The sequence below is a fragment of the Hemicordylus capensis genome, chromosome 1 (assembly GCF_027244095.1).
Source record: "Hemicordylus capensis ecotype Gifberg chromosome 1, rHemCap1.1.pri, whole genome shotgun sequence".
NCBI lineage: Eukaryota > Metazoa > Chordata > Lepidosauria > Squamata > Cordylidae > Hemicordylus > Hemicordylus capensis.
In genome coordinates this window covers 263,640,385-263,661,375 of record NC_069657.1, presented here as the reverse complement: position 1 = coordinate 263,661,375, position 20,991 = coordinate 263,640,385, and the positions used below count along the sequence as shown (strand labels likewise).

Genomic DNA, 20,991 nt, shown 5'->3' with positions numbered 1-20,991 from the left:
TTCTAGGCATAATCACCTAAAAAACATTACAACTTTGAAACTGTAGAACTTACCAAATATGGTATTGGCATTCATTCATTGTTATTCATTTTATGAAGCAATGCTAGACATCCAGACTAGCATTGTGCATGTGCAGCAATGTGGGTCCCAATGTGAGTTACTATTATGCTGTCACTTGTGGGAGAAGACACGGTTTTTCATGTGACCTTCTGGGACATATTTTTGATGACTACTGTAGGCTTGAGAGAGAAGGGAAGATTGGCAAAAGTTGCCCCTTTCCCCACTTAAGTGACAGTGCAGCAGTAGTCTGGAATCCACATTGTACACACTAGTCCAGATGTCAACCAATGAAATCTTAGAAATGGAAAACTTTCCACCCCGCATCTCTGCTCAGTTCTTTTAAAGAACCAGAATGGTTTCCTGCAACATCTCAAAGTATCCTTTGGGCCAGGATGCAAAGGAAACTTATATAGCCCTATATGTTTGAATTTGACATTAACACACTATACATAACAGAAATGGGGAGGAGGGTACGGATTCAAAGAAGAAATGGGCAGGTAGTATCTGAAGATTTGTCCATAGTTTACGAGAGGCCCAGATGTTTTCATAAGGCTCTAATTTTTTTCAACCACTGCTAGTGTTCTCACCTCACGATCTCCACCTACTGGGCATTGGAAACACTGCTCCTCATGAGCCCACAGATGCTCAGTCTGCTATCTAGGGCTAAACAAAATCAGTGGAGTAATGGAAGAGAGCAAGTGCTTAACTCTCCTGCCTGGGCCATTTGTCTGTTAAACATTACATTATCTGTTGATGCACAGGTAATTTTGTTATAAATAAAATAAAATTGCTTCCCCTTCAAGTGGCTTTCCTTTTGGCAGGGGAAAGTGTGTGGCACAAGTATCTTGGCCCTTCCAAGGCACCTGAGTGGGTGAGAGTACTTTTCATCAGGAAAACCCATAGGAAAAAGATTAAGCACCTCTCCCGCAGCTGCTTTGATCAAATCCAGAGCCCTCTTCAACATCATCACAATAAGAAAACCCCTGGAAGACTCTCCATGTGTTGACGGTATCAGGAGACTTGCTCTAGACCTAGGAATCATTGCAAAAGTTCCTTCATCAGAATATGTATCCCACACTTGCTCACAGGGCTGAGTATTGCATACATAGAGCTCTGTCTCATTCAGTGCCACCCTGTGAGTTTCAGTACTGAGCAGGAAACAAACTATTCCCCTCCTCTAAATCCCACCGCTCTCAGACTCACTACATTGGCTCTTAAATTGCTCAGTGTTGCCTCATGCCCAGAGAACCCTTGCAATAAGCAATTGTTATCTTAGCTTACAGTTGACCCACAAGGGCTCCTAGTATGACAGAAACGCATTTCAGCAACCATGTAAGATTTATACAGAGATATTTGCACACATATTGAACAATGTGATGAAAGAAAACAGTCAAACACGATTTTATTGCAAGTGAGTAATATGAAACAGTTTTTCATGCTACATTTTTTGTGTGTGCATGCTTGTGTGCACAAAACAAGAACTGTCCACAATTAAAATAAATCTGGAAGCAATACATTTCCGTGGTATTGCTATCTTGCTGTGGAAAAGAATGACACGTTGGGCTAGACAAAGGAGTAACATAAAATACTAAATCACCATTGCTTTAAGGAAGCAGCCTCCAGATACCCAATATGGTTGGATTACTCTGAATATGCAGATGACCAGAACACTTATAAGGGTTTTCCCAGTATCCATGAAGTCAGGGTGTTCAATTCCCATAGTCAGTTTGATAGATTAAAAAGTTTGTTTTAAGGAACATGTACACTGTAATGCAAATAAACCTTTACCCAGCCAGAAATGTTGTTATTAAAAAAAGGTGGACTATACAGTTTGTTGAAAAAACATGTGCTTCATTCAAAAGCCCTAGTTTAAATTCAGCATTTTAAAAATATGCAAACATGCTTTTGACCTGTATTTTCCATCTATTGTTATCTACTGTCCTGACTCTTCATATGGATACCGTAAATACTGTTGACACGGTTTTGTATTTGGACCAAGCACAATATATTAGAGTTTCCCCTCTAACAACTCTTTTCATGCTTAGAAGAAAACTAATTTCATGTTAGAAAAAAAGAAGAATTTATTGAAATGCAGATTTACAGTTCATCATAAACTCTAATACAAAGTTGTCACATCTTTAAAAAATAAAGATGCAAACCAGCTTTCCTAAAATAAAAAAGCTACTAAGTGCAAATGAACTATTGGTATTTTAAAATATACGAACGTCCATCTAATGTTCCTTAATATTTGTATTCAGAAGCAAAGAGTAAAAGTTATATTTGACTGTCAACAGTCTTGTTTTCCACCAGTAATGAAACAGTATTATTTTGCAACATCCATTACATTTAGTAAAAATAAATCACTTGATTTCAGGAACATGGATCTGAAAAACAGAGGCAGATGACGAGTTTTTACCAAAAGAACCTGCCAGTGGGCTGTATCTAAAGACAGTTAGTCATGCTCAAGCATTGCTGAAATCAATGAGACAAGTTAGCCTTGGCATCATCAATTTCAATAGGACATTGTCATGACTAACTTCCTTTAATATCACTTGATGAGTAGCACCCAGAATTCAACTGGTGGAGTGGGGGGAGGGAGAGAGTGCATGTGTATGAGAGAGTGTTTGTGTGTATGTGTAACCATTTCCATATTTAGAACAAAACTGGAGTATGAGTCAACTTTTGCATGATCTCCGGGAAATTTCTCAGAGTTACATTCCAAAGTCTATTTTGCTACATGAACATTAGAATACACATTTGAAGCTATGGCACTACTGAAGTCTGGATGGGATACAACAGCAGAGGATATCAAGACTAGGCTGCTGCTTTTCAGTCACATTTAAACTGAATGCCTTCTCTCCCAACACACACACTTCTGTTCCTGGTGGCAACTGCTAGGGATGTGCATGAACCTGTTCGGAGGCCCTTTTAAGGGCCTCCGAACTGGTTCGAAGGCAAGGGTGGGTGGGTGAGTCTGACTTTAAGGGCGGGGAGGGTGCACTGACCCTCCGCTTTCCCCTGCCGGCACTCCATTAGCAAAGGCTCCATCAGGGTGACAGCATACCTCCCTGCTGCCCCATTTCCTCTTTGGCCAGAAGTATCCTGCACGTGTGAACATGCCAGGTGCGCTCGCTCACCTGGCGTGTGCATGCGCACCGGGTACTTCTGGCCAATGAGGAAATGGGGTGGCAGGGAGGTATGCTAACGGAGCCTTTGCTAATGGAGTGCCAGTGGGGGGAAAGTGGAGGGAGGAGTCAGTGCACCCTCCCTTGCCCTTCAAGTCAGCCCCCCACCTTCAAAATTCCCCTGCCCGATTCCATGCACATCCCTAGCAACTGCAAAACACAAGTTTTGCACCCTTTTGTGCTCTCAATACAGTTGGCAATAGAATGCAAGGTAACTTATGTCCTAAGAAAAGCACTTCTTCAAGTGTTAGTGGCGATCTTGAAATTTACGTTTCTTAGAAGTTGGCTCTTCAGCTTTCTGTTCCGAGTAGTCATCAGTTTTTAAATTTTCATTTACAACATTGATACCTGTCAACAGGTACCCACCACCACCACTCATCATCAATTTGGGATGACTTCGATCTGGCAAGACCTTTGCAGAGAACAAGAAAGGGCACATGTCATCATGACCATTTGAAACTGTTTAAAAAGCAAGAAATGCTGATGAACCCTAAAATAATTCAGAAGTGCATTTATACTATACGAAGATGAAACATGTGATTAAATAATCAGGCAGTGCTACAGAAACTGTAGACAGATTTGCCAGGCTGACATCACCACATTACACAAGGTCCATAAAATGGACAAAACCATTTTAGAAACTGGATGTCATTTCCACTCAGTAATTTCTCTTATCAGTATATGAAGTTACCTAATTATACTGGTCTGCATATTGGATCACTCAGTCCAGTACTATCTACCTTGAACAGCAACGGCTCTCAAGCAAGCAAGCAAGGCTTCCCCCCCCCCCCGTGCCCCAGCCTTCGCTCCCACGATCCTTTTTAACTGGAGATGCTGAGACTATCTGCTTGCAGAGCACCTGCTCCAATGCTGAGCCAAGGAACTTCCTAGTTCCTCTCTAGACCGTCTACAAAAACACCAGAAGTTGTTTTTGATCTTCACAAGGCCTACAATTACAATGAACATCGGCTTTAAAACCGTCCAACTTGGAAGCTCCGAGAGCTTTACCTAGAAAAACTACCAGTGTTCTCAGGAAGCACCAACTGGTCTGCAACACATTAGGAATGTGGACGGAACCAAGCAGCTGAGGCTCGAAGGTGGTGGTGGTGGGGAAACTGCTTTAAGGGCGCGGGAGGGTGCACTTACCCCTCCCTCCACTTTTTCCCTGCCGGCGCTGTGTTTTTCCAAAGTCCATCGGGGCAGCAGCGTACCTTCCTGCCACCGCCTTTACTGGAAGTAACCACATGTATCTGCTGCGCCAGCACACGCCACGAATGTCACATGCCTGGCGTGTGCAGGCATGTTGGATACTTTCGATAAAGGTGGCAGGGAGGTCCGCTGCCGCCCTGTTGGACTTTGGAAAAAACGGAGTGCTGGCTGGAGGAAAGCAGAGAAAGGGGTAAGTGAACCCCCTGCCCTTAAAGCAGTACCCCTCCCTCGAAACGGCAAAACCACCCACCATTTGAACTGGTTCTGTGCACATCCCTACCACACATTCTTCCCTTATGTGATTTTAGCACTAGCTATACAGCAAGACCCTTGCACCTCTATACCTGGCTGAAATGCTGTTTCTACTGTCTCAAGTTCGTCTACCAAATACAGTTGGTGCTGAAGCTTTTAAAAGTCTGTTTGGGAAAAGAACCTCATTGTCACCCTGCTATGATACTCCTGAACAGCTCCATGAAGCTCTGACTCCAAATACTGTTATCAGATCATGAGCTTTTCCCTACTCAGACTAAGTGCCAAACTACACTTTAGGTTTGTTCTCGCCATTGTTTGACTCTAGGTTTAATGTGGGCTACCCATGCGATTGTGGTTATTGTGAACATGTGAACCCATGCCAAGGTGGTTTATGGCTCAAGATTCCCACCTTGGCATGGTTTCACACAATCACATTAATGCTGGTAATCCACATTAAACCTAGATTCAAACAATGGTGTGAACAAGCCTATTACGTTAGATTCTTATATTTATTTAAAAAGATATATATCCCGTCTAAGCCCAGGAAACTTAGAGTGAGTTACACAATACAATAAAAGTAATGCAGCTAATGACAGGATCTCTTGACAGTTAAGAGAGGTCCTGTAATTAAAGCCACTGGTTGCTGTCCTTCTGGCAAGCCTGGGCAACAGGCCCTCTTCAGGCAGTACCAACTCTCATTCTGGGCTGTGGCTTCTCCACACACAGACCAAGATGAAATGTGGGTTCTGGCTTGCCATTAAATGTAGAACTTGGTCCTGTGTGTGCTTTCACATTAGCAGCCAAGCTGGGGGAGGGTATTATCAGGATTATAGATGCATGTTCCTATCATACCACAATCCCTTTAAAAAAAAAAGGGACTCCCAGAAAATATTAGACTTGAGAGGTAAAGCTTCTCTTGTGGAGAGAAGCTTTCATATACCCATTTTTACTGGAATCCTGGCATGAGGCAAAAGGGTTTTTTGATTCCTGTCCCAGCAGCTGCTATTCAAGTGAAATAAAAATAAAGAGAGACTACATGCAGTGCCAAACAACATGTATAAGGTTATTTGTAGCTTGAGCCTAAAAGTGGCACCCAGTTTCTGAGAGCGGTATAAGTTAACATATCAGAATGCCTGATTTTATTGTGTGTGAGAAAGCCAAGAGATGGCACAGTGGAAGGTAGCGGGTATTATACCTATCTTCTCATTCATACTTTACCAACTAGCTTGCATTTGGCAGGATACATATGCACTTGCAGCTCTTACCTGATAGTTTCTTAGCCATGTTTCGGAAAGCTTCAGATTAACGACACCACCTTTCTCTTTCAGTTTTGTGTAGCATTCTAATAAGGGCTTTTTTTAAAAAAAAAAGGAAATTTAGTTATATGACCTTACTAAAAAAACTTTTTAGAAGTTAATGAAAAGATGTATTGGATTCACCTCTTTATATTGGCAGTAGACAACAAAAGGCCTTGAGGGAGCAACGAATTCTAGTAACGAAAGTAATAAAGGCGTGGGATGGAATCGACTGGCTACAATTAAACTGCAGTGAAAAATGGTACATAAGTTAGCAGCAATTCTTAAAACCAAAGTTCTGTTAAGAGAATAAATGGCCTACATTATGGAGTGCTTCTGCACACACACACACACACACATGAAAGGGGAAATTTTCAACAGTCGCCACTTTCCTCTGCCATCTGAAAATATGTCCCTGAGGTTTGTGGGATCCCTACAGACATATTTTTGTAGGGCATATGGGGCTGTGGAGGAGAGTTTGCCAAAAGTCACTCTTTCCCTCCATGCATGCAAAGAAGTGTTATCTGTGTGCAACTCTTAGTTTGGATGTAGGCAAATTATGTGGCTGTGCAAACAAACTGTAACAAAGGTAGTTTCTGACAAAGCATATTTCCCCTTGATTAATGTTTTTACACACAGGTCAACTCATTGCAGATGACCACTCCTTTATACCAATATGAACATGGAGTAATGATGTTAGCACTGTTGGATAAGTCAAGCTATTCAATACTGTTTATATGCTGGTAACAACATACACTCACCCCAACCCCACCCGATAATGATAGCTTTGTCAGATACTGGCATGAATGTAAACCATTTTTAGTTTTGAGAATGATTTGTCTCTCCTGGCTAAATGTTTAATATTTTGTAATCAAACTTACCCATCAGCATTTTTGTCTTTCAACAAAGCAGCAGTTTCTATCAACTTTTTCCTCCTCTCCTCTTGCTTCTTTTGTTTGTCAAGCATCTAAGAAGATAACAACAATGACTTACTATAGGGAATTGCTTTACATGACTGTGGGCATGAATTCAGATACATCATCGGTAGGCTTCTTTGACTTTCAGTCCAGTTATATTTACAGAGCTTTATGTTAAGGGGTTAAATTAGACTGCTTCCCGAAGGCTTTGATAGCCATAAAGTACAATTGTTTAGTGGCATTAGAGACACTGTAGCAACTAGCAATCGTCCTTTGCACTCTGATCCTAGCGTTAGGTTGGCAGACAACTGGATGTGGGCAAAGAAGTTGAAACTTAATTGAGACAAGACGGGAGTACTGTTGATCGGAGTTCCACTGATGTGGATGTGTGTTTGGCCTGTTTTTACCTTTCAACCTTTATTTAGAAAAGTAACAGTATACAAAATATTTATAATCAATAAAAATAGAACACTTCCAGTAGAAAATTTAAATATGATTTAAATCTGGCAGTTCAATAATACTCAGTAATACTTGAGTACATTACTTCCTCAATCTAACCATATTTGACACTGCTCCTATATTTTACTCCAGTATTGAAAACAAATGAATTAAGCAGTACTGAATTCTTAACATCCCTTAGTCTGCTTTATGTTAACGTCAGAGAACTAGCCACATTTATTTTCCCACTAGTAGATGAGGCCCGTAGTTGACTGGGCTGGGTTTTTAAAAAAAGTTATTTATAGCTTCTTCCCAACCCTCCACCTTATTCCAGTGTTAAAAGTATTCCAGTGTTAAAATTCAGCTACTTAAGTAGCAGGACTGTTTATGCAAAGTTTGGTATCTGTAGGTAATTGGGAAGTATGACGTTATTTTGCACACACTCTTCAAAATCTGTAATAGATACAATTTTTATATATGCAAGACAATTTTTTACTAAAGTACTTGCAAAAGGGATGTAAAAGAACAGTTTGAAATTTGTAGGTCAACTTCAAGCATTATTTGTTTTATTGAATAATGACCATATATGGTAACTATGATTCATAGAACATTTGAATCTGAGAAAGATCTTCTGCTTCTCTTGTCATCTTAAAAATTATTGATCTGACTGAATGTTAAAAATCTGATTATATTCAGTATTTCTTCTAAATGGCAAAAGCGCTACATATGGGATGCAGGTCTTAACCTGCAAATCTGAGTCCAGGACATCCTCCTGTGTGAGCCTGGTTGGGATGCCCTGTGGACTGTCCCTCTACCATCGGAAATGCAGCACGCCAGGGGGGATCCAAGACACATTTTTAAAAAGAAAGAATTTGGCCTGTATTAATTGTATTTTCTGCTGCTATTAATTTTATTTTGGCTGTTTTAAATTTTTGGTGGTTGTTTATATTAACACCACCACCATCATCATCTTAAATGGAAGTACAAGCTACCTTAAGAGTCTGTGAAAGAAAGGCAGGGATTTGGGATACAAATGTCAAATAAATAAAACAAATGCTCTGTTTCATCAGCACATGAAGATTTAAGGTAAACCTTTATAGCAGGACTTGCCAAAAATATCACATTTCTCTAGTGCAAATGTTTGGATGAAAATGCCAGTGGGAACAAACCCTTGAACTCATTATTGAGAAAGTTCTAACAAAAGGTCCTAGCAATTACAATGTAACCATTCAACTAGTAAATGAAGCTTTAGAGATAGTTTTAACTAATAAGCACTTGGATTGATCCTTAAATGAAGACATGTCTTTGACTACAGCATCTAAACACTTAGTTGGTAGAATATTACCATTCCCTTGGCCTTGTCATCTTCAGGTGCTTCACTCTCCGCTGGAATGTCCACTTCTCTTTGATCTGCAGGCTGATTGCCCGCCAGAGGTCTCTCAGTACTGTACTCCATCTCTGCCTCTTGAACAGAAAGCTGCTTGTCATCCAGTGACCCATTGCTTTCTTCTGCCAGGAGCGTATTCTCTTCAGACTCTGGAGGCAATGTCTTTAAAGAAAACGTTCCAGCAAGAACATTTTTCACTTTGCTGAGAGGGAACCCATAAAGTGTATTGAAAAAGGATTCTGGAAATCCAAAACAGCTTGTGGCTGTTCTAACAGGGGCTTCTCCCGGATACATTTGAATAATGGAACCATAACCTGTGAACATGGGCCAAAGTCAACATCACAAGCATCTAAACTCATACATTATAGTGTACTGCAAAAGTCTAAATAAAGCCTCATTCATACATTCATGTTTGTAAATGATGACTGCAATATCATCATGTTGACTGGCATGAGTGAAAGAGTTAACACAGACGGAGCTGTTTAGACTGAGGTTTCATATTATCTCAAACAGCAACACTTCTCAACAGAGGCAGTTTACACATTCAGCTGCAATTCACCAAGTATTAACCATGTGACTGGAGATCAAGAGATATGGGGCCTGTTTGCACAAACAGGTATTGGTGGTTTCAGTTAAAGTGAAGATGGGCAATAGGAAAGTTATTGGAATTGAATATAAAATATTCACAATACCATGGTATGGATCCAACAGATGGTAATTTCTTGCTTTTAATTTTTTTTTAATTAATGTTTTACTTTTAATCTTGTTGTAAGCTGCCCAGAGACGTAAGTTTTGGGCAGTGTAAAATTATGATAAATAAATAAATAAATAAATCTAATTCTACACATTTGGATTTACACATTGCAAACTGTTGTTCTTCCATATCCTGAGCACCAGGGGAATTTCAAAAGCAATTTCAACATGGGATGTGGCCATTAAAGAAGTTTTTCACAGATAACTTTTGACTTTCCCTCACTAACATTTAATTTTCAATTTTTAAAACTTGTTTTTTTAATTGTGATTTTATCTATCTAAATTTTCTTATACACCACCTCCTCCAAAGACTCTAGGCAGTGAACAAGAACAATACCAATAACAATTAATAACAGTAATAATTAAAGGGCAAACACCTGGTGAAACAGGTCTTAAGAAGGGCCTTAAAAGCAGCCAGGGAGGGGGCTGAACAAATCTAGCGGCGGGGGAGGGGGGAGAAGAGGGGTGGCCACACAGAAGGCCCTCCTACGGACCCAGGCACCACACACTGCACCAGGGCCTGGGACACTAAGGAGAGCCAGCTGAGAAGACCTCACAGGTCGGGATACAATTGGCCAAGAGAGGCGATCCTGGAGATATACTGGTCTTGACTTTTTAACTCCCCTCACCCCAATATTGTATTTTATACTGTATGTATTTTATTAATGTTGTAAGCTGCCCTGAGCAGTAATGCACTTTTGGGGCAGGGTATAAATATTTTTTAATAATATCAAACAATCCACGGGGCATGCCCAAGTTCTTAGCCCTAACTAAGTAACTCTTAATTTAAGAACTGTGGCATTATATTGCTAAATAAATATTCTCTAGTGATCAGCTATTAGCAGTCACTGACTATACCAGTGGGTTTTTTTTTTTTTTTAATTAACAAACCCTGTTTCCTTCCAGCTGGTTAATCAAACCTAAGATACCTGAACATACATTAAAGTTACCAGACAGAGTAGAATTAGGGAGGAATCCGAGAGATAAAGTGAACCAAAAACTGGAAACTTTTTTATTTTCTTAACTAGAGCAGAAACTGAAGCATTATTTGAAAGTCTTTGTTCAATCTGAACTGGAACAGAACCTCAAACACAAAAACACATCAGGTTACTGGTTCAGAAAAAAGGTTCAACCAAACAAAACACCTCATGCGGTACACCCACTGGCTCCACTGAAATCAGAACACCAATATCTGGGAAGATTCATATATTTGGGGCTTGTACAGACTACTACACTATGCCCTCTTTAAGGGCTGGGCCTTGGAAGGATTAGATGGAAGGCCTGCTTGCTGCTTCCTCTCTGTGACAAGGGTTTGCTCAACATACCATTATAACATGGAAGGGATGAACATAATACAACACATGGGAGGTGATACAAAATACAAGGCAAGCAGCATAGGGCATATTTGGTGTCCATGGAATGGTATTTACATGGACAATACAATGAGAACGTATGTGAATGTAAAAATGAAGGAGGAATATGTTTGGAGACATGGGAATTAATCTGTGAACCCAAAATTGGGGCAGGAAACGGGGAGCAAAATTACAGAAAAGTAGGTAAGGATCAAAGCTGGGCCCATTCAAATGAACAAATCTTAATCGAGGAGACAAATCTAAGCGTTCGCAGCTTTTGGAAGAAGGGAGGGGAAAGAGTGCATCTGTGTTGTGCACAGCAAGATACCTTCCCCAGTGGCTAGACCTTCAGGACCCCAGGCAAAGCAGAGTGCACAGTGCAGCAGCCTAACAACCTCGTCCAAGTCTTGAGAATCGGAGAGGTGTGTGAGCAGGCTCTCCGAGGCCCAGGAAGCCTGCAGTCCATGCAGTGGGAAGCATGGTATGTCAGAGAAGGCTGACTGAAGGGAGTGTTCCACTTCAAGCTGGCTCTGGGAGGCTCCTGCTCCCCATTGTAAAGTTTAAAGTGCATATTAGTCCCCACAAGGGTCCAACATGAAGGTCACAATCCCTCAAACTGGAGGATGTTTTGTCTGTTACCGAAAGCTGCAATACTGACTGCAGAACAAAACAAGTCAAACAGATTGGAAATACGTTAAGATCCATCTGTTTAAGGCGAATGACTCTTTGTTTCTCTAGTTTTCTTAAATTGGTTGAAAAATATATAATCTTGAGAAGTTAACTAATCACAGTGACAGTCTTATTATTTACTAAGTCATTCCCTTCTCTCCTTCTTTAAAGTTGATTTAGTTGCTTTTTCACCTTTTACACAGGTTTCTGATTGTTCACTTAAACAGTACAAATAAAAGCAGCATTTATTTGATAAATACTTAAGAATTTTAATTTCATGCATGCTTCACAGTACTTATTGCCAACCGTTGCAGCAATTTTAGACCTATTAGCTTGCTCCACTCCACTGTGCAAATGAGCATTAAAAACAATGTGCCTTACTTCAATTTTCTTATGTGAATAAGCACTGAACTGGCTGGCTGGATGTATGTGCTGAATTGGTTACTGAACCTTTATTGGCTTGAACCAGATCCAACATCAGTTGCAGCTGAACTTGAACTCCAGCACTGAACCAAACAAAAACAAAACACTAATGGTTTGACTCCCTAAGGGGTAAGTGAGAACAAGGCTTCTGCAGCGGCTTCACATTTTATACCCCTTTGGGGGCTTTACACTGTGGTACTAGTGTCTTTGCTGAGAAAGTGCTTTCCAGCCAAAACTCTTTAAACGTAAGAAAATGAAAGATCATATTTTTAAAAGGTCAAATATATGTTCTGCCATAGAACTGCTAAACACTTACACTCTCATTTCAAAAGAAAACAAGTTCCATACATCGTGAGACTCCCATACCTCCCATTCGCTCCATGACAGCACCCAGCACCAATCCTGCACAGGTTTCCATTACGATCATCTTGTTGCCAGCACGGACATTTCCCCAAGTCAACATTTGGGCTAGAGTATCATATCGCAAGTGACTAGAAAAACAAAGATTTCATTCTGTGACGACAGAAGTAAGATATAGGGACTTGTTAAGTTACAGCTGGGCAATAAGTGGATCAAATGCTGTATGCATAAAAATTATATTCTTCATGGTGTCATATACAGATCTGCATTTAATATCAGCCTGTCAGTACTGTGTGGGAGCGTGGAATTCTCCTCCTCCTCCTCCTCCTACTACTACTACTACTAAGAATCTTAGTTTCTAGTACAAATTCTTGTAGGAGGAAGCAGGGCAACAGTATTTCCTACTAATAACTTCAGAAATTAGAAGGCAAAGAACAGAGTTCTGCAATGGTTGGCTGACCTTGGTTGTCAAACTGTATTAGTGGTTGCCTGGCTTGGCACCTCCACTGAATGCAGCCAAGAATTCCCCCCACCCCTCTCCAAGCAAGGGACAGGGCTTGTGTGCTTGGCTGCTGCTTGGTGGAAGTGCTTGGGGCACTGCAGCCAGGAAATCTCTTCCTTCCCTCCTCAAAAGAAGAAAAGGGGGGCACAGCCAGGATGCAAACAACTCCCAGCCCTCCCTGTAATCGCGGAGCTGATGAGGGGGCAGAAATGGCTGTGTAACTGCTAAGACAATCCAGGAATCCCAGGTTCTAAGGCTGGGAAGAAGACAGCAGCCCACCTGCCATGGTAAGAATGGTGACCGAGAAAATGGAAGGCCCCCCCTCCAATGAAATATTTAAAGCGAAGCTTTATGATTTTTAAGCCAAACACATGCATAAAAATTATATTCTTCATGGTGTCATATGCAGATCTGCATTTAATATCAGCCTGTCAATTTACAATATAAAGTTGGTTTGTTGCCGACATTTGACCTAACTTGTAGCTGACTTCAGGTCACGAAGATCTAGCTTGCTTTGATAAGAATTCTGGAACTTGGAGTCACTGGAATTTGAAGCTGGGCAGACTGTTGCAAGACTGCCTCCGATGGCGTTAGATATTTTACTACCTATGAAGCAAAAAGCTGTGCACTTCAAAAGTTGGCATGTGATTGTACGCTGTCATGGGATCTATGTTTGTAAGAAGTGGAAATATCTACATCATCTTTATTCTCAAAGATGAGGTCCTCAATAGTACTTATTGCTTTCTGCACAACATTTGAAGTCCCTGTGCACATCTTGCCAAAAGGAGGGAAACCTGTGGCTATATCAGCAGTTTGTAGGATCCTAGACTATAAGAACATGCCTTCCCTTCCAACTAAGTACATGCACATTTCTTTCTCTGCAGCATGTGGCTGAGGTATCCAAAGTGATGGAGTGATTTATCATGAGTTATTTGTTCTGCAAGCAACATTTTGAAGTACACCCTCATTTAACATTGTGTTATGAACTACAATTGTTGCTCTATTGTGGAGCAGTTAGAACTTGATTTTTAAAAAAATTTAAAGTTCTAGCTACAATCTCTTTTTATCAAGCCCACAAAAACGAGGTTTGAGCAGTGGCTGAAGATATGAGCTATATGCATAGTGCCAATAATTTGCAATATAAAATTCAACAGAAGAACTCCCATTCTCAAAATACTGTACATAGCACATAGCACAGGCTTTCCACAACTTCCAGCAGAAAGCAAAAAGTTTGTCTAGATCTAGGTAAAGAGAGTCCTGAAATTGATTTTAACATAACACACTGAATATATTCTTTCAAGGGTAGATTTTCACGTTTAGACGCCCAGGTTTCCTGAAGGACTAAATGATATGAAGCCTTACTTGATTTTTCCTGGTTCTCTTGCATAGTACATTGTTGACAGAATACGGGTAGACGGTTTTATTATTGTAATAATTGCCTCGTATCTATAAGCAAAGAACAGCATGTGTGTTTAAATGGCAGATGATTTGTGAACCACTGAATATTCCCTCTGCTCCCCAATACCAAACTTACTTTTTCTTCTTTTTCTTTATGTATTTATCTTGGGCAAATTCTGTCTTGTCTCTAAATGTTGTGCTGTTTTCTATTAGCTGTTGAACTATTTCCTTTAAAAGAGATATTTTAAATCATTTTTCATTGGTTATGAAAAACCTGATAATGTTTTACTTCAAAAGCATAACACCTGTGAGCAGTTTCTACTGAGAGAGGAGATTTTTGTTAAGTATCTGAAGCTCATTTTTGGTAGCATATATTCACAGGAAATACTTGGCAAAGAAAACAAAACAAAAAAAGGATCTAGGGACTTCCCTCTTTCTCAGGCCCCCAGCAGGAAGCCTACTTGTGCCCCAATTAAGAGCAGCCTGCGTGGAGCAGAGCGACTGCTTTTAAGGGAACCAGAAGGGCCTCATGTTCCAGGTTATGGTCATGCATGCTGCCCACACACCCCGGCCAAGAATCAGCAGGGGAAAGACTGCTTAATGGATTTGCAGTCCATTAGAACGATCCTGCTGATTTTTTTTCCATTAGCAAGGATTCCACATAAAGTTATAGTGTCCAGTACCAGGGTTTTCAAAGCATGAAGTGCATCTTAAATACCATATGCACACACAAGCATGCCCACACCCTGCTTACCTAGCATTTAAGCAGAGGTTATTTGAGAATTCAGCCTGCCTCCTATATGTTTCATGACACACGGCAACAGCCTGTCAGTAAATTCAGACTTGCAGCTCAGATTCCATCAAATACTGTAAACTGCCCTGTCTTGCAAAGGGCACTATTCCAACTAATACTTCTGTGAAGGGAAGAAGGTTTGTCTGTGCAAGGATGGAGGGGTGATTTTTGCCAATATCCCTCTGCACCTCCCAAAAATCTGCTCTGAGGGTCCACCAACTCTCAGGAGACATATTTCAAGGGGACAAAGGGGGCTGTGGGGGGTGGGTGAGTGAAAATCATACCTTTCTCCCTGTGCAAACGCAACTTCTTTTGTTTGCATAACTACCAGCTGGGATGTGACCCAATGAGAAAAATATGTTAGATAACCATACTAGTTACCTGTCCTTTAATGCCTTTATCCTTTAAAGCCTTTATATCATCATGAGTCAGTTTTTGAGACTTTCCATCATCAACTATATTACGATTATCAGTACCTGCTTCTTTTGTTTCTAAAAAAAAGCATATACAGATTTGTGAAACGTAACTGGGTAAGTGAGAATAAATTTCATAAAAACCATTCCTAGAAAGTTTAATACATTGAAAAATTACTCTGGTCTAAAGATCAAACATAGGAACATAGGAAACTGCCATATATTGAGTCAGACCATTGGTCCATCTAGCTCAGTATTGTCTTCACAGACTGGCAGCAGCTTCTCCAAGGTTGCAGGCAGGAATCTCTCTCAGCCCTATCTTGGAGAAGCCAGGGAGGGAACTTGGAACCTTCTGCTCTTCCCAGAGCGGCTTCATCCCCTGAGGGGAATATCTTGCAGTGCTGACACATCAAGTCTCCCATTCATATGCAACCAGGGCAGACCCTGCTTTGCTATGGGGACAAGTCATGCTTGCTACCACAAGACCAGCTCTCCTCTCCTCTTGCTATTTCTATTATTTCATTTTAAAATTTAACAAAACAGCTAAGCAACAAGCAGGGGTACATTGAGCACTCAGTAATAATATCACAGACTCAAAAAAAGAGGGAGGAAGGTAAATTCAAAGTTTTATATTGCAGTATTGCACTGGCCATGTGCCATCTGTGCATAGCAGTTTGGACACTGTGCAAAGCAGTGTCACCAGGAAAGATGGGGAGCCGATCTCACCTCCCCTTCTTTTGGCACCCCCAATCTCTGGGTCCTGAGATAAAGTAATACAATATTGTCTACAGCATTGATTTAGGGCCATTTGTAGCGTAGGAAGGTTAAAGATAATCTAATTAAATTCTCTGCCCTAAGGAAGGTCCACCCTTGCTCTCCCCTATCACACTATGCTACTCTGATTCCAGTGTGTCACAAGCAGAGAAAAAGTTGCATAACTTAATTCAACAGTTTAGTCATGAATGGCTCAATACCACTTAAAAGTAATTTTTTTATTAACTTCCCAGTTAAAGAGATACTATTTTACTGTTAAGAGGCAATATTATCCGTATAAAGCACTATTAGAGTGGCTGGAGCTTTAGCCAGCAAAAATATAGCTACTTCAATGTGATACATTTGGTTGTAATATAAGGAATATGGGAGCACTGTTTCCATATTCCTAAGGGACCCTGGCAAAAACCAGGAACTGCTGTACAGCCCCACTGGGAAAGTGGAATTGTGCAAGGATTTTGCAATGCCCAGTGGACCTCGGGGCTACTGTCAGACAAGAGAGTCTCACAAAGATTCACAAAACTCAAAGATGCACAAAACCAGCCTCTCTCACTCAGTTACATGTTGTCCGGTTAGATAATCTCAGATGGCCCTTTTGTCGGTCCCTGATTTCCGAAAGGTCCGGGGCTCTAGGACCCACAAAAGGGCCTCTTCAGTTGCTGCCCCACTTCTCTGGAACTCTCTTCCCCTTCAGATTCACCTAGCCTCTTCCTTACTTATCTTCAAATCTCCATTGAAGACTTTTCTTTTTCACCAGGCTTTTGCCCTGTAGTTTACTTCATTTGTTTTTGTTAGTTATTTTAGTTTTTAATTTAGAATGTAATTTTTAAAGTTGCCTTGTTTGCATGTTTTTGTGCACCACCTGGAGTCTTTGGAGTGGGCAGTATATTAAATGTTTCTAATGAATAAACAAACAAATAAAACTCAGTGCTGCTTATTATGGCCCAACATTTTGAGTCAAAGATGCTTGACTGGGGCAACTGAATAGGTTTCTTAAAAGGAGTTGCAGGGAAAAACCTACTCTGCATGCTAAAAAATGCCTCTCAAAACACAGAAGCTAATTCTTTTATAACTTATTTTAGTACATGGAATGTATGCCTGTTTAGTGTTCTTCTAAGGAATATATTCTTTTCTTATATATGCCCCTAAAGAGGAGTCTTTGACTCAATACATGTTGGGCCATAAGAAACAGCAATGCTGCTATGACATCCCCAGCAGACACTCTCTATTCTAAGTTTCAATCATCCCTTACTGGACAACTCATAACATTTTTCTGTTTGAAGTACAGTGGATTGGTATCCCCCTCCCTCACTTTTTGGGGGTCTGTGTGTATCTCAAACAAGCAGCACTGAACAGATTAAGACTGTAAGCAACACACAAATGAAAAAGAAAAGAAGAGTGGCTAGGCTGAAAGTTCCATCTTTGGTTCTAACAGGGCCAAGAACACAAGACAGGTTGCACTCTAGTCAAGAGAAATGTCCAGAATCAATATGCAGAACTGCACAGGATTATTTCTGCAACAAAACTATTTGCTGACTCCCTCCTACCTGCAGTTGTCTCTTCCACTTTCTTCTTTGGCTGAAGGCTCCCACTGCTAGTCACTTCAAACGTCGTTCCATAGATCTGCCCAATGGCATTATCCAGATAAAACCACTGTTTTTCAAAAATCATTTTTCTGAAAGAAAATTAGAAAGAAGCTAAGTACCATAAATTATATAGATTATATTATACTTTAAAAAGACAAAAAATATAAAATAAAACCAAAAACCAAACAAGCATAACATCCAATGCTTTCAAATCCAGATTAAAATGCCTAAACCACACTGTCCCGAGTCACAGTTTGTTTAGAAGTAAAGGAGAATCTACAGAGTAATTCTTTATTACTGTGGTGTGGGTTAAAACTGTCAGCACATTACTGCTAGGTATTAGCATCACAAAGTATTACCATACTTAGTCTTCTTAGTATTAATATACTTAATTACCCTACTGAGGAGTAGACTTGTAAGGAGGACAAAACATCAGTGGTCACACATGCACAATTTAGCACTGTCTAAGCAAGGCAAGTAACTGTGGGATAGCCTCAAGCTACTGAGCAGGAAGTTCAAGTGAGCTGGGCAAACACCACTTTTTTTTTTTTAAGACTACAAGAGTATTAGCATGCATCCACTATAAGGCATTGGGAAGAACTTTGTAACTCTATGATCCTCAGTTTTTGAACTTGAGCTTCTTTCTAATCTTATTTTACCTTTTTCGTTCTTCCCAACCCAGCACTACCCATCTGATCCACAGCAGAGAATGGAGAGATTTTTACATGCAGTTGTGCTCATGCAGCCTGCTGTTGTGTGTAAAGAGCTATGGATCAGGGCACTAATCCAATCCTGGCACTAGAAAGGGGAATACAACAAGATGACATTGCTGACTCTTTCCCGAAACACATACCAGGGGGAACATCATTCGCACAAAAACAGTAATTCTTCCCAAAGCAGGCTGGGATGCTGAAGCAAACGGAATACTTCTACAATCCAACATATAAGATCAGTAAAGACCCTCTGTTAAAAGAGGGCATTCAGCGCACCTATAGATCTGAACCTGCCCCAAGATCCTAGCCCTCCTTGGAATTGCACATGTATGAAATGCACTCCCACATTCAGGTATGTAGGGCTGGCTCCAGAGGGTGATGCAGAAGCTGAGCATTTGCGGGGGCTTCAAGACCAGCAAAAGGTCCGTTGCCTTAACAGTGCTGCAATTCTCACTGAATGCAGCATGAGAGGAGTCCAAGTTTGAACATACCACCTCTTCTAGGTTAAGCAACCCCACTGAAGGTGCCTTGCTGGAGATAAGAGATCCATAAAATTTTGAGGTCTGCACTAATGGTGTCCAACATACCCAAAGGGCCCACAATCCAACAATCAGAAAAACAGTGCAATAAACTGCAAGGAGGACACAGACATTTCTACTTTGTGAAAGCCATTCAGCAAACAGAAAAAACTGTGTTAGGTGGTTCTAACATCTCTTTCTAGGGAAAGTAATTTCTTTTTTAAACTAAGGAAAGCCTTGGCTTGGGATCTCTCCCTCATCCACCCATTTCAACCATCTAAAGCTCTCTGTTCTATATTGCTACTTACACCTGAAATATCACCCCCAAACATCTATCATCTTTCTCTTCCTACAGATTTCTATTTAAGATGGATCTCTTCCAAGAAAGTTTTGGTACAACCCTTTAGCATTCATTCCCCACAGAAACTAAACCCAAATCCACATAATTGAACACATTCTCCTCCCGTTTTTAGCCTTGCCTCCCTCTTTCTTTCCTCTATTTACTGCCTCCCCGTGTTGAATTGAATAAAGCATCACACACATCAATGGGTCTATACTATTAGTTATAGAGTAGTAGTGTGCAGCTTTTTAACTTTACTTAATGATCCCCTATGGCAGGGCTGCTCTACTTCAGCCCTCCTGCAGAGGTTGGCCTACAACTCCCATAATCCATTCCCTGGCTATTGGCCACTATGGTTTGGGATTATGGGAGTTGTAGTCCAAAAACAGCGGGAGGGCGGCGGCTAAATTGAGCAGGCCTGCCCTATGGAAACTGAGTCTAGGCACATATGGTTAAACTGCGCGCATCATCATCTGCTGTTTGGGCCTCATATCCATCTTCCTCTCACTCATATCGATTTTTAGACTGCAAGCGCCTCGGGGCAGAGGGGTGTCTTTGAGCCGCCACCCGCGTCGGAACACTGCGGAGGAACAAATACCCGCGTTAATTCCGAACAACAAAGGTTGCAGCGGGACATTCGGGGTGGGGGAGAGGACCCCCCACTGAGTGGGCTTGATCAGATGCGGGATGACGCAACAGTGAAGGGCTTAGGAGGCGCCCTGGTTGGCTCAAGGGAGGCTCCCTCGCAGGCGCAGCAAGCGACCCTCTTCCTCGGCCGGGGGAGATGAAGAGGGAAGCGGGGAGGGAGACGGGTGCGCAATGCACATGCCTGCCGCGGGACCCTCACCTTCGCTTGAGCACCACCACCGCCTTGAAGACCTCGTCCCGCTTGAGGACAGCGCAGTCCCCCTCGCGGATGACGTGGTGGGCAGAAGCCACCGGCGGCCTCGTGCTCTCCTCCATGGCGTGCGCGCAAAGCCTCCAGCCTCCGCCGCCTGTCCCCCCAAGAAACCGGCTCACGCGGTTCACCAGGCGGAACTCCTACTCCACCGCATGCACCAACCAGCCGGAACTCTCTTTTCCACTCCCCGGAACAGCAGCTGGCTTTTCTTTCCCCTCGAATGCATCGCTATGAGCGGGGAAATAGGACATTTCTACGTCGCGACTTAAAGTCTATAACAGAATCATAGACTCTGGCGCTAGTTTTCTATGGTTGCAGAGGCTGCCGCTCTGCCCCTTGATATCTCTATGGTGAAAACCCTTTGCACTTCGCATTGGACAATAGACTGGAAATGCCAATTCGGACTGTGCTGGCGGCGTATGGCTTAAGTTCCCCCCCTCGCCTTATCTATGCCACCTAAAGAGAATCATCATGACCTCATGGCGGTTTTCTGTTTTTATCGGTAGTTAGTTCAGTTTGTCACTCAGCAGACAGAGAAAAACACCTTTCTGTCCCTTTAAGTCCTCGCCTACTGCTATTCTCGCTGTTGCGGGGGGGGTACGAAACAAAGCTGCGCATGCTTCGTAAGCCTACTCTTCCTACCCCCGCCACGACCCGTTTGGCGAAGAGAGAGCTATTGCGCAGGCGCGCCGGATACTTCCCTCGCCTCCTTTTATACATTTCCGAAGGCCTCACAACAACACCATGGCAACAGGC

General features: G+C 41.6%; 1 protein-coding gene across 5 annotated transcripts; it reads right to left on the bottom strand.

Annotated features, from left to right (window-relative positions):
- Nucleotides 1-3,231: 3,231 nt before the first annotated feature.
- Nucleotides 3,232-20,970, bottom strand: TRMT6 (tRNA methyltransferase 6 non-catalytic subunit). 5 transcript variants are annotated; one of them, XM_053284803.1, is made up of 11 exons: nucleotides 20,780-20,970; nucleotides 17,725-17,852; nucleotides 15,375-15,484; nucleotides 14,337-14,428; nucleotides 14,165-14,248; nucleotides 12,307-12,431; nucleotides 8,702-9,057; nucleotides 6,883-6,968; nucleotides 6,146-6,248; nucleotides 5,972-6,058; nucleotides 3,232-3,657 (listed from the first exon to the last, which is right to left on the bottom strand). In XM_053284803.1, exons 1-11 carry the CDS (start codon nucleotides 20,953-20,955, stop codon nucleotides 3,493-3,495), a joined length of 1,512 nt encoding a protein of 503 aa, XP_053140778.1. In that variant the 5' UTR covers nucleotides 20,956-20,970; the 3' UTR covers nucleotides 3,232-3,492. The 5 variants fall into 5 exon arrangements, with proteins under 5 accessions (XP_053140778.1, XP_053140779.1, XP_053140781.1 ...); XM_053284804.1 differs by having other exon boundaries at nucleotides 20,182-20,881; XM_053284806.1 differs by lacking the exon at nucleotides 20,780-20,970 and adding an exon at nucleotides 19,933-20,061.
- Nucleotides 20,971-20,991: the final 21 nt, after the last annotated feature.